Source organism: Myotis yumanensis, unplaced genomic scaffold, assembly GCF_028538775.1.
Source record: "Myotis yumanensis isolate MYYU_CA2020_CCGP unplaced genomic scaffold, mMyoYum1.0.hap1 SCAF_3, whole genome shotgun sequence".
NCBI lineage: Eukaryota > Metazoa > Chordata > Mammalia > Chiroptera > Vespertilionidae > Myotis > Myotis yumanensis.
In genome coordinates, this window is record NW_027223754.1 from 192,236,717 (window position 1) to 192,250,777 (window position 14,061).

A 14,061-nucleotide genomic window follows, 5' to 3' on the forward strand; every position below is an offset into this window, starting at 1 on the left:
GAGATCCTAGACAGAACCTAGAAACAGAACCTAGCTGGAGAACCTAGACACAGAACCTAGAGACAGAACCTAGACACAGAACCTAGAGACAGAACCTAGGGAGAGAACATGGCAAAAGATCCTGGACAGAACCTGGCTACAGAACTTGGCTGGAGAACCTAGACAGAACATAGCAAGAGAACCTGGACAGAGACTGGCTAGAGAACTTAGCAAGAGAACCTGTACACAGAACTTGGCTGGAGATCCTGGAGGGAGAACCTCGCTATGCTGATGAACTGAACCCAGTCTCCATGTCATTCCTTCTTCGCCGACTCCGTCCACACCTTTGGGGATCCCTGGACCCGTTGGGGTTGGACCCCAACACCTATGCCCTAGCCAGTTTGGCTCAGTGGATAGAGCATTGGCCCGAAGGCTGTGTGTGAGTGAGTGTGTGTGTGTGTGTGTGTGTGTGTGTCATTTGGGACATCATCAATCATGATGGATTTTCCAGAAAGACAAATTATAAACATATTGATATTTCATATCCAACAGCTCATAAACCAGGTAGGTAGTTTTATTAAAAGCTTTACCCTAAGAACACTCCTTAGATTCCTATTTCGGACAGCCTACCCACAGCCACATTCATCAACTACCATGTCTTCATAATGACGTAGAATGACATTGTCATCATTGTCCTGGTAAAGCATGGAAATGGGAGACAGCTTGGTGGGAATACAGACAGCCTGGGGAATCGCCGGGTCAACCGCATGCATCAGTGCTTGCATGAACGCGTAATTGGAGCTGTTGAGGGAAGTGGTCAATGAGAAAGGACAGTCTCCATGGCAGTAATTTGCCATGAACCCCTTGGGAGCAATGATCCACTTGTGCCAACCCAGGTCCCGGAAGTTGATGAATAGCTGGTGACGATGGCAGAGGTTCTTGCAAGAAACTTTAGGGGCAGGGATGGCTGCCCTCCTTTTTCGGGAAGAAGAGTGGCACTGCTTAGGGTTGAGGGTCACAACTAGCAGGGAAGCATGAAGAGAACATCTCAGTCTGGCACAGGTGTCCTCAAGCTGAAAATTCACCCCAGAGTCTCTCTGTCCTTTGACCAGTATCTCTAGGAACAAGCCTAAGTTCTTCTGAGGGTTATTACTCCAATCCTTAGTCACCTCCAACAGGTTGAAGTGAAGGACACCTTGAGGCCATGGTACTGACTGCAATACAAACATTTTACCCGGCTTAGGAATGGACCGGTCCCACACATGAGGCTCCTGGACCAGGGACAGAACCAATTCCAAATCTGGCCCCAGGCGATAGTAAGTGTTGGGCCCCAAGTCCAGGCCCAGCTGGGCCATCGTTAACCGCTCCTCGTCTTTAACTGCAGACAGGTTGAAGTAGAGGAGCTTCTGTAGGCAAGGGGAGGCCTGAGGAAGATTCTTGGAGTAAAGAAAGAAACCTAGATAAGAACAGAGAGATGTGAGGGTCACTGTAATATGTTTTACTTTATATCCACCTAAATGTTCAATGTTAAATGTATATCACATATACAAAGTAAGGGCAGGAAATAATCCGTTGAACTCAAAAGGAGGATTTATTTATTTCACTCCTCATTTTTTAATATATTTTTAAAATATTGACATACAATATTATATTAGTCTCAGGTGCACAACATAGCAATTAGACACTTGTATACCTTATGAAGTGATCAGAAGGCAACCAATTGATGTATCTCTCTCACATCAAAGTTTCTCTCTCTCTCTCTCTCTCTCTCTCTCTCTCTCTCTCCCCCTCCCTCTCCCTCTCTCTGAAAATCAATGGGGAAAAATATTCTTGGCCCTAGCTCAGCCGTGGGCAAACTACGGCCCGCGGGCCAGATCCAGCCCCTTTGAAATGAATAAAACTAAAAAAAAAAAAAAAAGACCGTACCCTTTTATGTAATGATGTTTACTTTGGATTTATATTAGTTCACACAAACACTCCATCCATGCTTTTGTTCCGGCCCTCTGGTCCAGTTTAAGAACCCATTGTGGCCCTCGAATCAAAAAGTTTGCCCACCCCTGCCCTAGCTGGTTTGGCTCAGTGGATAGTGTTGGCCTGCAAATTGAAGGGTCCCAGGTTTCATTCTAGTCAAGGGCTCATGCCCGGGTTGAGGGCTCGATCCCTGTGGGGGGCATGCAGGAGGTAGCTGATCAATGGTTCTCTCTCATCATTGATGTTTCTATCCCTCTCTCCCCCTCCCTTCCTCTCTGATATCAATAAAAATATCTTTTTAAAAATACCCTTGGCTAAGAACTAACAAACATTTTTTTTTTTTTTTTTTTAAATAATTTTTATTTCTTAAAGTATTACAAAGAGTATTACATATGTCTCCTTTTTCCCCCCCATGACATTCCCCCGGCCCCTACCCCCCGCCCCCCCCCGCCCCGTGTCTTGTGTCCATTGGTTAATCTTATATGCATGCATATAAGTCCTTCAGTTGGTCTCTTAATCCCCCCCCCCCCCCAACCCTCCCCAGGCTCCCCATTGTAGTTTAACATTCTGTTCAATGTTGCTCTGCTTCTGTATCTACACCTGTTCATCAGTCCATACTGGTCCCCTTTATTTGTCCCAACCTCACTGGAGTAGTCTCAACCTCACCAGGGCCGTCTGAGCCTCACCAGGGCCATTTCAACCTCACCGGGGTCGTCCCTACCTCTCGGGGGCCGTTTCAACCTCACCGGGGTCGTCCCTACCACACCAGGGCCGTTTCAACCTGACTGGGGTTGTCTCTACCACACCGGGGCTGTTTCAACCTCACCGGGGTTGTCCCTACCACGCCGGGGCCGTTTCGACCTGCCTGGGGTCGTCCCTACCTCACGGGGGCTGTTTCAACCTCACCGGGGTCGTCCCTACCTCACGGGGGCCGTTTCAACCTGACCGGGGTTGTCCCTACCACGCCGGGGCCGTTTCGACCTGACTGGGGTCGTCCCTACCTCACGGGGGCCGATTCAACCTCACCGGGGTTGTCCCTACCACACCGGGGCTGTTTCAACCTGACCAGAGTTGTCCCTACCACACCGGGGCCGTTTCGACCTGACTGGGGTCGTCCCTACCTCACGGGGGCCGTTTCAACCTCACCGGGGTTGTCCCTACCACGCCGGGGCCGTTTCGACCTCACCGGGGTCGTCCCTACCTCACGGGGGCCGTTTCAACCTGACCGGGGTTGTCCCTACCACGCCGGGGCCGTTTCGACCTGACTGGGGTCGTCCCTACCTCACGGGGGCTGTTTCAACCTCACCGGGGTCGTCCCTACCTCACGGGGGCCGTTTCAACCTGACCGGGGTTGTCCCTACCACGCCGGGGCCGTTTCGACCTGACTGGGGTCGTCCCTACCTCACGGGGGCTGTTTCAACCTCACCGGGGTCGTCCCTACCACACCGGGGCCGTTTGGACCTGACTGGGGTCGTCCCTACCTCACGGGGGCCGTTTCAACCTCACTGGGGTCGTCCCTACCTCACGGGGGCCGTTTCAACCTCACTGGGGTCGTCCCTACCACACCGGGGCCGTTTCGACCTGACTGGGGTCGTCCCTACCTCACGGGGGCTGTTTCAACCTCTCCGGGGTCGTCCCTACCACACCGGGGCCGTTTCGACCTGGCTGGGGTCGTCCCTACCTCACGGGGGCCGTTCCAACCTCACCGGGGTTGTCCCTACCACACCGGGGCCGTTTCAACCTGACCGGGGTTGTCCCTACCACGCCGGGGCCGTTTCGACCTGACTGGGGTCGTCCCTACCTCACGGGGGCTGTTTCAACCTCACCGGGGTCGTCCCTACCACACCGGGGCCGTTTCGACCTGACTGGGGAACAAACATTTTTTTAAAAATTAAAAAATAGCCCTAGCAAGTTTGGTTTAGTGGATAGAGCATCAGCCTGCAGAACGTGGGTCTCAGGTTCAGTTCCGGTCAAGGGCACATGCCTGGGTTGCGGTTCAATCCAATGTGCAGGAGGCAGCCAGTCAATGATTCTTTCTCATCATTGATGCTTCTATCTCTTTCTTCCTCTCCCTTCCTCTCAGAAATCAATAAAAATATTTTTTTAATATTAATAAATAAAAAAAAATGCATTTAAAATTACCCACTTTTCTCTTCAAGCCCAATGTATCATCTCTCCCTTTCTTCTCATTGACCATCTTTTTAAAAGATCAGTCTACATTTGCTATCTCTACTTATTACTTACTAGAGGCCTGGTGCATGCATTCGTGCATGGGTGGGGTCCAGCTGGCCCGCCCCAATTGGGGCCAATCTGGTCAGGCTGACTGGGGAGAGTGGCCATGGGTGGTTGGCAGTCCAGCCCCGCCCCTTGGTTGAACTCCCGGTCAAGGAGATAATTTGCATATTGGCCTTTTATTATATAGGATAGCCTCCTGCTATTTTCCTACTCTTTTACTTTACTACTCCACTGAAACACCTTTCTTAAAGGTTGTTAACTGTCAGATGCAGGGGTGTAGTCACAGTACTTATCCTTCTCAACCTCTCTGAACAGTTGATCTCCCTTATTTTGGGGTCTAATTCTAGTATATTGGCCTCCCTTTTTATTCATATCACTAAATCACATTCCTTAGGCATGTGAAGACAAAAGCCAGAATGGACAGATTTGAAAAGATTAAAATACAAAACTACTATATGCATGCAGGAGGCAGCCAACCAATCTCTCTCTCTCTCTCTCTCCCTCCTGTCTCCCCATTCCTCTCTCTGAAGTCAATAATTAATTAATTAGTTAATTAATTAAAAAGGCATTATTCCACCTTATTAAAAAATTAAAATTAAAACAATGACATTGTGTTTTGCTCCCAGGTTAACAAAAATTAAAAGCTAAAAGTGTACCTACTGGGCATCCAATGTAGCATAGATAAGTACATTGTCATATGTTATTAGAATGAAATACTATATCTTAATGGAATGAACTACAAATAAATGCAGCATGGATAAATCTCATAAATATAATGTTGAGTGAAAGAAACAAGACACAAAAAAAGGATATATTCCACATTTACATGAAGTTCAAAAAAAGGCAAAACTAAAATGCAATGTTAGATATCAGAATAGAAGTTACCCCTGTAGAGGAGTAGTGATTAATCAGAGGGAGCATGAAGGATCTTCTGGGGTGCTGGCCATATTGTTTCTTGATCTGGGTGCTGGTTTTCTGTGAAAAGTCATTAAGCTGTTCTCTATGATATAAGCACTTTTCTGAATGTATGTTACACTTCAATAAGTTCCTATTTTTATTTCTTTTTAGTTGTGTGTGTGTGTGTGTGTGTGTGTGTGTGTGTGTAAGAGAAATTAAGCCCACAACCTGGGCTTGTGACCTGACTGGGAATCGAACTGGCAATCTTTCCATGAATAGGACAACACTCAACCAACTGAGACATACTGGCCAGGGCAATAAGTTCCTATTTTTAAAAGGATTGCTGTCAATTGTGGGGAAGTGAGGGGGTGGAGGGTAAAAGGGAGGGAGGAGGACATACATAATACTTTCAACAATATTTAGATTTTTAAAATAATAAACTAATAAAAATATTTTAAAATGTAAAAATAATTGTGGGAAAGTGAGAATTTTCTTATACTCATGGTGGGGTATAAATTTTGGAGGACATTTGCTATATACTGTAAGTATAAATGTGCCTGCTCTGAGATGCAACAATCCCCTTCTAAGAATTTATCCTAAGGAAATAATAGAAAAAGTGTACGCACACAAAAAAGTGGATGTAAAGATGTAAAACTATGTTATTTATTACATATCCATGCCCATCAACAGGGCATCAGTTACACAAATTATAGCATATCTATACAATGGAATATCATGCAACCATTAAAATGGAAATAAGTTGACAACTTGTTTTGACTTATGTGAGATGTTCCTAATATAAAGGAATGAATGTACAGTATGACCCCATTTTTTTTTTTTTTTAGATTACAAGTTTCCATTATTAGTATTATGTATGCAAAAAAGAAAAGTCTGAAAGAATATACAACTGCTAATGCTGGTTTTCTCTAGGGGAAGAGTTAGGGGGAGATGATAGTGAGATTATGTTGTGTCCCCCCACACACACACACCATTATTTGATATGATTTATTATCACAAAAACCAAAGTTTAATTTCCATTGAGGAAGGAAGTAACTTCAGCTGTTTTCTACTCTCTCAAAGAAAAACCCTTCAAACAAGCTCCTCTTACCTCTTAACCCTTCAGAAATTTTCCCTGAACCCACACCCCCAAGGCCCTAAGCCTCTAATGTAATACTTAATACAAATGTATTTATGGAAGTCGTTTGTCTGCCTTCCTTTTATAAGCTAATAGAGCAAATTTTATCTTTAATCTCCGTATTCTCGTGGCCATACACTGTTCCCGGTACACAGCTGTGTGGACAAATAAATATTCAAATCTCAATCTTTAGTTGCTGTACTACTAACTATTAGGCCTCTCATGGCCGCCTTTGAACCACTTGGGAGGCCATATAGAAATGCAGATTACAACACTCATTTCTGACTTTGAATAAGAATTGGGTGGAAGAGTGAAGGGCAAGAACTGGGCAGGATAATAAACTTTTAACAGCCGATCTGGGTCATTTTGCTGGTTGGTTAGTTTGGCAAATTATTAAATGGCACTCAATCAGATCCTTATATAGAGTATGAGAATGGCATATGCTATTGCTCTGTATTCATAAGCCAAAAATAGCCTTTTTCATCCAACAAAAGTAGTGGGAGGTATGAGAAGAGAAGCTAGGCGCATGGGCAAACTGAGCTCAACATTTTAGTCCCCTGCCTGCCATACCAAAGACACCAAGATGTCTAAATTGTGGGCTAAAGAGTGGAAGGCTGAATCCTAATTGCACCCTCACCCCTCCCAGCTAAACTGCAGCACAAAGCTGTTGATTCAGAAAAACAAAACTTATTTTAAATCCTCACTTTCCTTCCACATTGGCTGTATGATCTTGAATAGGTTACAGGTTCTACTATCTGAGCCTACCTTTCAGGATTTTTGTTGGGATTAAATGAGATAAAGTCCATAAAATACCAGCTCACAACTTTCTATGAACCCCTCAGTAACTGTTACATCTTCTTTCCTTTCTTCACGCCATCCCCTGCCCACGCCCACCCCACCCCCCAAAAAGCCAGATTTTTCCTCTAGGAAACACTCCAATATCCTTACCTTGATCTGGGAGAAGTCGAAGTATGTTCCCCTGGACTCCCAGCTCCTTTACGTAGCATAGATCTCGTGAGATCCCAATGGTGGCTGCTGTCTCTTGATCGTGGAAAATTTTCTTCAAGATATAAGGCACGGGTTGGAATTTCTGAGGTGAAGGCACTTTGTCCAGACCCAGAAATTGGAGAAAGGCATGTTCTTGAAATTGGAATGTCTGGCCCAAGGCCAGAGTTAAGGAGAGGCTGAGAGCCAAGACTGGCAGGGAAGGAGGCATGGCCTTTGAGCTGAGACAAAGCTGGCTAGTGAGGCTGAAGAGAGCTCTAGCTCCTGACTTCCCAACAATTCAGGTGCTGCTAATTTATCTGATGTAAGATAATCAAGTGTGAATTGCTCTCTTCCCAGCTCCTCAGAGGCAATTGGATGTAAAAAGACACAATTTTTTTTTCTCTTCCCTAGCTCCACTGTTCCAGAAAATGAGTACACAAAGCAAAGATTACCAGTGTGTGGGCCTAACTCTACAACAATCTGAGGTTTGTCAGCAGTAGACAGAGTGGAATGGAGACACGAATTTATCCATTTCACAAGCATTTATTAAGCATCTATTATGTGCAAGGTGCTGAGACAGGTGCTAGCAACAAAGTAATAAGTAATTCAAAGTCTTGTCATTCATCGTCTAATTAGACAAATATATAGATAGATGTGTGAGAAGTTAATTCAGGGAGCACGGAATCCTCCCAAGGAAGTTGGTCTACACACTTTGTCAGTTGTCAGCTCTAAGAGGGGCTGAAGTTTGTTCATCTACCTTTGTTCTCCTCATTGAAAGTCAAAAGTCAGGCTAACTGGGTTCATTCTGGTTCCATTACTTATTAGCTATCAGACATTGGGCATGTCCCTTAACCTTCCTAAAAATATGTTTTTTTCTCAACTGGAAATAAAAACTGACCTTCTAATTTGCCATAGGAATCTGCTAACATGATGTGTTTAATGTGTTCTGCACAGTGCCTGCCAAATGGTAAGTACACCTGAAATGTTCTCAGAGGAGAAAGTTTCAAAGTTTAAGTCGACATTTTTCAGTAAGACAATCAGGCATCCAGGACTGAAGGAATTACATGTGAAAAGACATGGGGTTATTGAAAAGCTTAGTAGGGCAGCATATATAAATTTTTGTTTTGTTTTATTTTGACAAAGTACTGTGAGATTTTCAAATACTGGATCTTTTCTTCTGACTCTGCTGTTGAGGAAGCTGACATTCAATAAATATGAATAGTGCAATAAATAAGTGAATGTATGAATTGGTGTATTTTCCAGTTAGCTTGTTTGTTGCCAAAATAATTTTCAAGCTTTTTGAGAAGAGAGACTTTATTATTTTACATTATGTTATACCACCTATTATAAAAACTTGTTTTTCCCAAAGGAAAAATGTTGTATCTTATACATAGTCATTTCCCATCATCTACAGGATAAATCTAATGACGCCTTAGCTTGTCTTTTAAGGACTTTCTTGGTTTGGCACTCATCTTCCTAGCCAGCCTCATTTCCTACCTTCCACCATCATCAGTGTTCATGCTCTAATGATAATGACATATCTGTAGTTCTCCTATGAGCTCATTTCATCTCAGAGCCTTTGCACAGACCAAGTTCAAAGGTATTTCTATGGCAATGACTTACCCGACTCTCTAAAATAGATTTAGATAGCCCTAACTGGTTTGGCTCAGTGGATAGAGCGTCCGCCTGCGGACTGAAGGGTCCCAGGTTTGATTCCGGTCAAGGGCATGCGCCTTGGTTGCGGGCACATCCCCAGTGAGGGGTGTGCAGGAGGCAGCTGGTTGATGTTTCTCTCTCATCGATGTTTCTGGCTCTCTATCCCTCTCCCTTCCTCTCTGTAAAAAATCAATAAAATATATATATATTTTTTTAAAAGATTTAGTTGCTTCTTCTTTCTCCCACTGAGGCTTGAGTAGGCATCCATTATGGCACTTACCACAGTGCATTTCACTGTGTTTTGCCCATTTCCCTCCCAGACCATAAAGTCACTGGGAACTGAAATCATATTTTTTCCCCTGAAAATCTCCACTGGATCTTTTCCTCTGACTGACTCCATTGCCCAGGAAAGTGTCTGGCAGGTAGAAGACATTCAATAATATATGTGCAATAACCTGGCTGGTATGGCTCATTGGTTAAGTGCCAACCCATGAACCAGATCATAGTTTGATTCCCGGTCAGGGTACATGCCCGAGTTGCAGGCTCGATCCCCAGTGTGGGGTGTGCAGGATGCAGCCAAACAATGACTCCCTCTCATCATTGATGTTTCTATCTCTCTATCCCTCTCCCTTCCTCTTTCTGAAATTAATAAAAGCATATGAAAAATAAATAAATATATGTGCAATAAATAAGTGAAAAAGTGAATTGGTACTATTTCTAGAGGTCTTACTCTTCCAGATAGCCAAGTTTTCTCCATTCCCATTTCTCCTATCTCCTCCTACTTGCATCCTAGTTGACACTTTATATATATATATATATATATATATATATATATACCTTTTAATTATTATTAATTTCAGAGATAAAGGGAGAGGGAGAGATAGAAACATCAATGATGAGAGAGAACCATCATTCAGCTGCATCCTGCATGCCCCCTACTGGGGATTGAGCCTGCAACCCAGGCATGTGTCCTGACTCAGAATCAAACTGTGACCTCCTGGTTAGTGGGTTGACACTCAACCACTGAGCCACACCTGCTGGGCTTAGCTAACACTTTTAACCTATAATCCCCACCTGTTTTCAACAGTCAGTATAGGTTGCATTTTATTTAACTTACCTGACTTAAAATAAAAAATCAGACTAACTGGTTTAAATTCTGGTTCCACCACTTAGCAGCTGTAAGACCATGGACAAGTCACTCAACTGTAAAGTGAGAACAAAGCTTTCTTTGCTAAGGTACTAAGGGGATTTGATGAGCATATGCAAGGCTCAGGACAATGTCTGCCAAAGAGTAACCACTTGATAAAAGTTTAGCTGATATTAATTATTATTATTTATTAAAGTGGAGCTTGATCAAGGGAAAGAAAGCAATAATTGAGAGTGTGCAGTCACCTAATACAGCAGAAAAAACACCAAATCAGGAGTCAGGGAATCTGAGTTAATTAGGCTCCTCCAATAACCATGTAATCTTGAGCAATTCACTCAGTCTTTTATGATATACTAGAGTCCTGGTGCATGAAATTCATGCATGGGTAGGGTCCCTAGGCCTAGCCAATGATCAGGGTTGATCTGTGGGGCAACTGGCAGGGTGATCAGGGGCCCCCACTGGCACCTGCCTTGGCTGGCTTGGGGCCTGCAAGCTGGGGGCAGCTCCTGTGTTGAGCGTCTGCCCCCTGGTGGTCAGTGTGCATCATAGCGAACAGTCATTCCACCATTTGGGCAATTTGCATATTAGGCTTTTATTATATAGGCTACTCAGGCATGGAAATTTTATATTTTGTTTTAACTAATTTATTTCTTCTATTTATTTGAGAGAGAGAGAGAGAGAGAGAGAGAGAGAGAGATTGATTTGTTGTTCCACTTATTTATGCATTCATTAGTTGATTCTTGTATGTGCCCTGACCAGGTATCAAACCCAAAATCTCACACACAAAAAAACAAAACAAAAAACACCAAAATCTCATCATGTTAAGACGATACTCTAACCAACTTAGCCACCCAGACAGGCCTGGAATTATTATTTTTTTAAATTATTTTTTAACAGAAGGATATGAATGATCTGAGATGTCATAAGAGGCTAACCTATTTGGGCCTCCCTTTCTTTACCTAAAATCACAGGGTTAAATTAGATATTCATTTAGGGTTCTACAAACAAAATCATGTAATTTTGGACTCTCAGCCCAAATTAGAAAGTCAAAAGCAAGGCAAAATGGCTAATATAGAACTACTTATAGAAAGATTTGCACTTGTTTTATAAATACTGTATAATGCTTATATTTTGAAATATATTTTAAAATGCTCTTCTAAGTTGTACAATGGCCTTAGCCAGTTTGGCTCAGTGAATAGAATGTTGGCCTGTGGACTAAAGAGTCCCAGTTCAATTCCAGTCAAGGGCATATGCCCAGGTTGTGGGCTTAATCCCCTGTTGGGGGTGTGCAGGAGGCAGCCAATCAATGATTCTCTCTCATCATTGATGTATCTATCTATCTATCTATCTATCTATCATCTATCTATCTATCTATCATCTATCTATATCTCCCTTCCTATCTGAAATCAATAAAAATATATTATAAATAAATAAATAAATAAAAAGTTGTACAATGCCCTGACCACTGTGGCTCAGTTGGTTGAGTGTTATCTTGTGTACCAAATGGTTGCTGGTTTGATTCCTGGTCAGGGCACATGCCCAGGTTTCTGGTTCAGTCCCCAGTCTGGTTGTGTACCAGAGGCAACTGACCAACGTTTCTCTCTCACATTGCTGTGTCTCTCTCTCTCCATCTCCCTTCCTTTCTCTAAAGTCAATAAAAACATATATGAAAATAAATAAATAAATTGTACAGTTTACATCCTGTGGTGTGGGATATTAACTTGACGCAACAGTAGCCTCCAGTCATGCTATCCAAGACGTCACAGGACAGAAAGGCTCACAAACCAAATTAAGATGTTCAAACCACATTTATCAAATCAATTGGAAGCATAGTGAGAATCAAGGTAAAAGAGATGGAGCCACTTAAAAGACTTTAAGTCGGGTGAAAAGTAGGGTGGAAGGACCACACTACTTGAAGCCTAGGTTACTCAATGTTGATATGTCTTGTCTCTCACTCTCGCTCCCAGCCACATCAGCTTTTCCACTGATGGTGAGGACCACAGTTGAGCTTTGAGCAAGGAGACTTAGCAGATGCCTGGAGCCAACATATACTTGAACTGTCAGCTATCACTTAGCCTGCTGGGGCAGAGCCCCAGAGGGAACAGAGTGGAACCATAATGGTTGTCATCAGTGGGTTACCAATTTGAGGATGACATAGCTGTCAACCTCGAGTTATCATGATTTCTGTGTATACTTGGTCTTTCCATCCCCTTCAAAAATAAGTGTAAAAAATTTCCAGCCTTGACTGGTTAGCTCAGTTAGTTAGAGTATAAGAGTGTAACTTACAAACACTTTTGTTTGTTCCATCATATATTCCATTTATTCTATCACCTTTAATATGCCTTACAGGTTGCTTAGCTGGCATGGCTCAGTGGTTGAGCGTCGACCTATGAACCAGGAGATTACAGTTCAATTCCCAGTCAGGTGACATGGTGGGTTGTGGGCTCAATCCCCAATATGGGGTGTGTAAGAGGCAGCTTATCAATGATTCTCTCTCATCTTTGGTGTTTCTATCTCTCTTCCTCTGAAATAAATTTTAAAATTTTTTTTAATATGTTCTACAGGTTAACTTACTTAATATTTGCACATCTAATGAATTCTACCTATGTCTCACAAGTCTCTTGTTTATTATGTATAGTAATACTTCCTGGGAGTCTTGTCCATATCTGATATGCCATTATGTCATATACACATATACTTAAGATATATACTGTAAGCTATTTATAAGTTGCTATATAGTCATAGGGTTCAAGACACATTCCCCTAGCCCGGCCCATGTCAGGGCACATATCTGGGTTTGGGACTCAATACCCAGTACGGGGCTTGCAGGATGCAGCCAATTGATGATTCTCCCTCATCATTGATATTTCTATCCCTCTCCCTTCCTTTCTCTGAAATCAATAAAAACATATTTTAAAAAAGGACACACTCCCCAAAATATAGCAATTTAGCAGGTTGAATATTTTAAGTAAAAGGAATTTGAGAAAAAAATGGCAGAAGCAGGATGGTCACTCTGACCTTCCCCCAACCTCCTCCCAAAACAGGTCATAAAACCCTCATGAGAGAGAAGCCCTCCCTATATCAGGAGGAAATGAGCACCCTTATCTCCAATGACAAAGGAACACCAAGAAGAATCTGAACAAACAGGCCTTTCTAAATGTTCCCTGGTTAACTACACGTTCCTCATGCACCTTAACCATCATCCTATCTAATAATAGACAAACATGGTAATTAACCGTACCTCCAACACGCTCCCCATTGGCTAATCAGGGCGATATGCAAATTAACTGCCAACCAAGATGGCGGTTAATTTGCAACATAGGCGCAATCCTGGGAGGCGAAAGGGATCGGAAACCCAGGCGGCAGGCAAGAGGTGGGGGGGCGAGCAAAGGCGGCCGGTGATCGGTGATCGCATTGTGGATCAGAGGGAGAGAGAGCCCGGGCACAGGCCAGCTGGCACCCCCGGACCCCTTGTGGCTGGGGGTGCTGGCTGGCCTGCTTCCCCATGATTGCCATGGCACCCCCAGCACCTCAGCACCTGAGATGCAAAGGTTGGGGATGAAATGACTTTTCCCAACCACATCTGCAAATATCCTGGGGAAGGCATCACGAAGAGTTCACAACAACTGTCTTACTTGGCAAGGAAGAAAACAGTTGGCAACGGAAACAATCCCCTACATCAAAGTTAAGGTCCTCTGAGTAAAAAGAATGTTTCCAAAGTAAAGGAGGGAGCAGGCAAAAATAATAGGTTCTCATGACTTCCACTGAAGTTTGAGCATATGACAGAGTCAAAACGAACATACAGATTAAAACAGACAGTGGACATTCAAATGACCCGAATCAACTGTCACTGTTTGTTCCAATAGCAGCAATGCTTATGTGATAATATAGTTTAACAAACATACAAAACAAGTCACATGATAAGAGAGGTTCGGCTTCTAAAGTAAATTGAATATGTTCTTTAAAAATTCTCATGTCCTCCCCTCTGACTATAATACTTAATTTTCCAATCAGAAAATTACCCAGGTGATCCAGTAACATGTAGAACTTCAGT

The 14,061-nt window shown here is 43.2% G+C and overlaps 1 protein-coding gene across 1 annotated transcript; it reads right to left on the reverse strand.

Annotated features, from left to right (window-relative positions):
• Positions 1-605: 605 nt before the first annotated feature.
• GDF3 (growth differentiation factor 3) lies at positions 606-7,433 on the reverse strand. Its single transcript, XM_070407900.1, has 2 exons — positions 7,166-7,433; positions 606-1,435 (listed from the first exon to the last, which is right to left on the reverse strand). The coding sequence occupies exons 1-2, from the start codon at positions 7,431-7,433 to the stop codon at positions 606-608; spliced, it is 1,098 nt and encodes a 365-aa protein (XP_070264001.1).
• Positions 7,434-14,061: the final 6,628 nt, after the last annotated feature.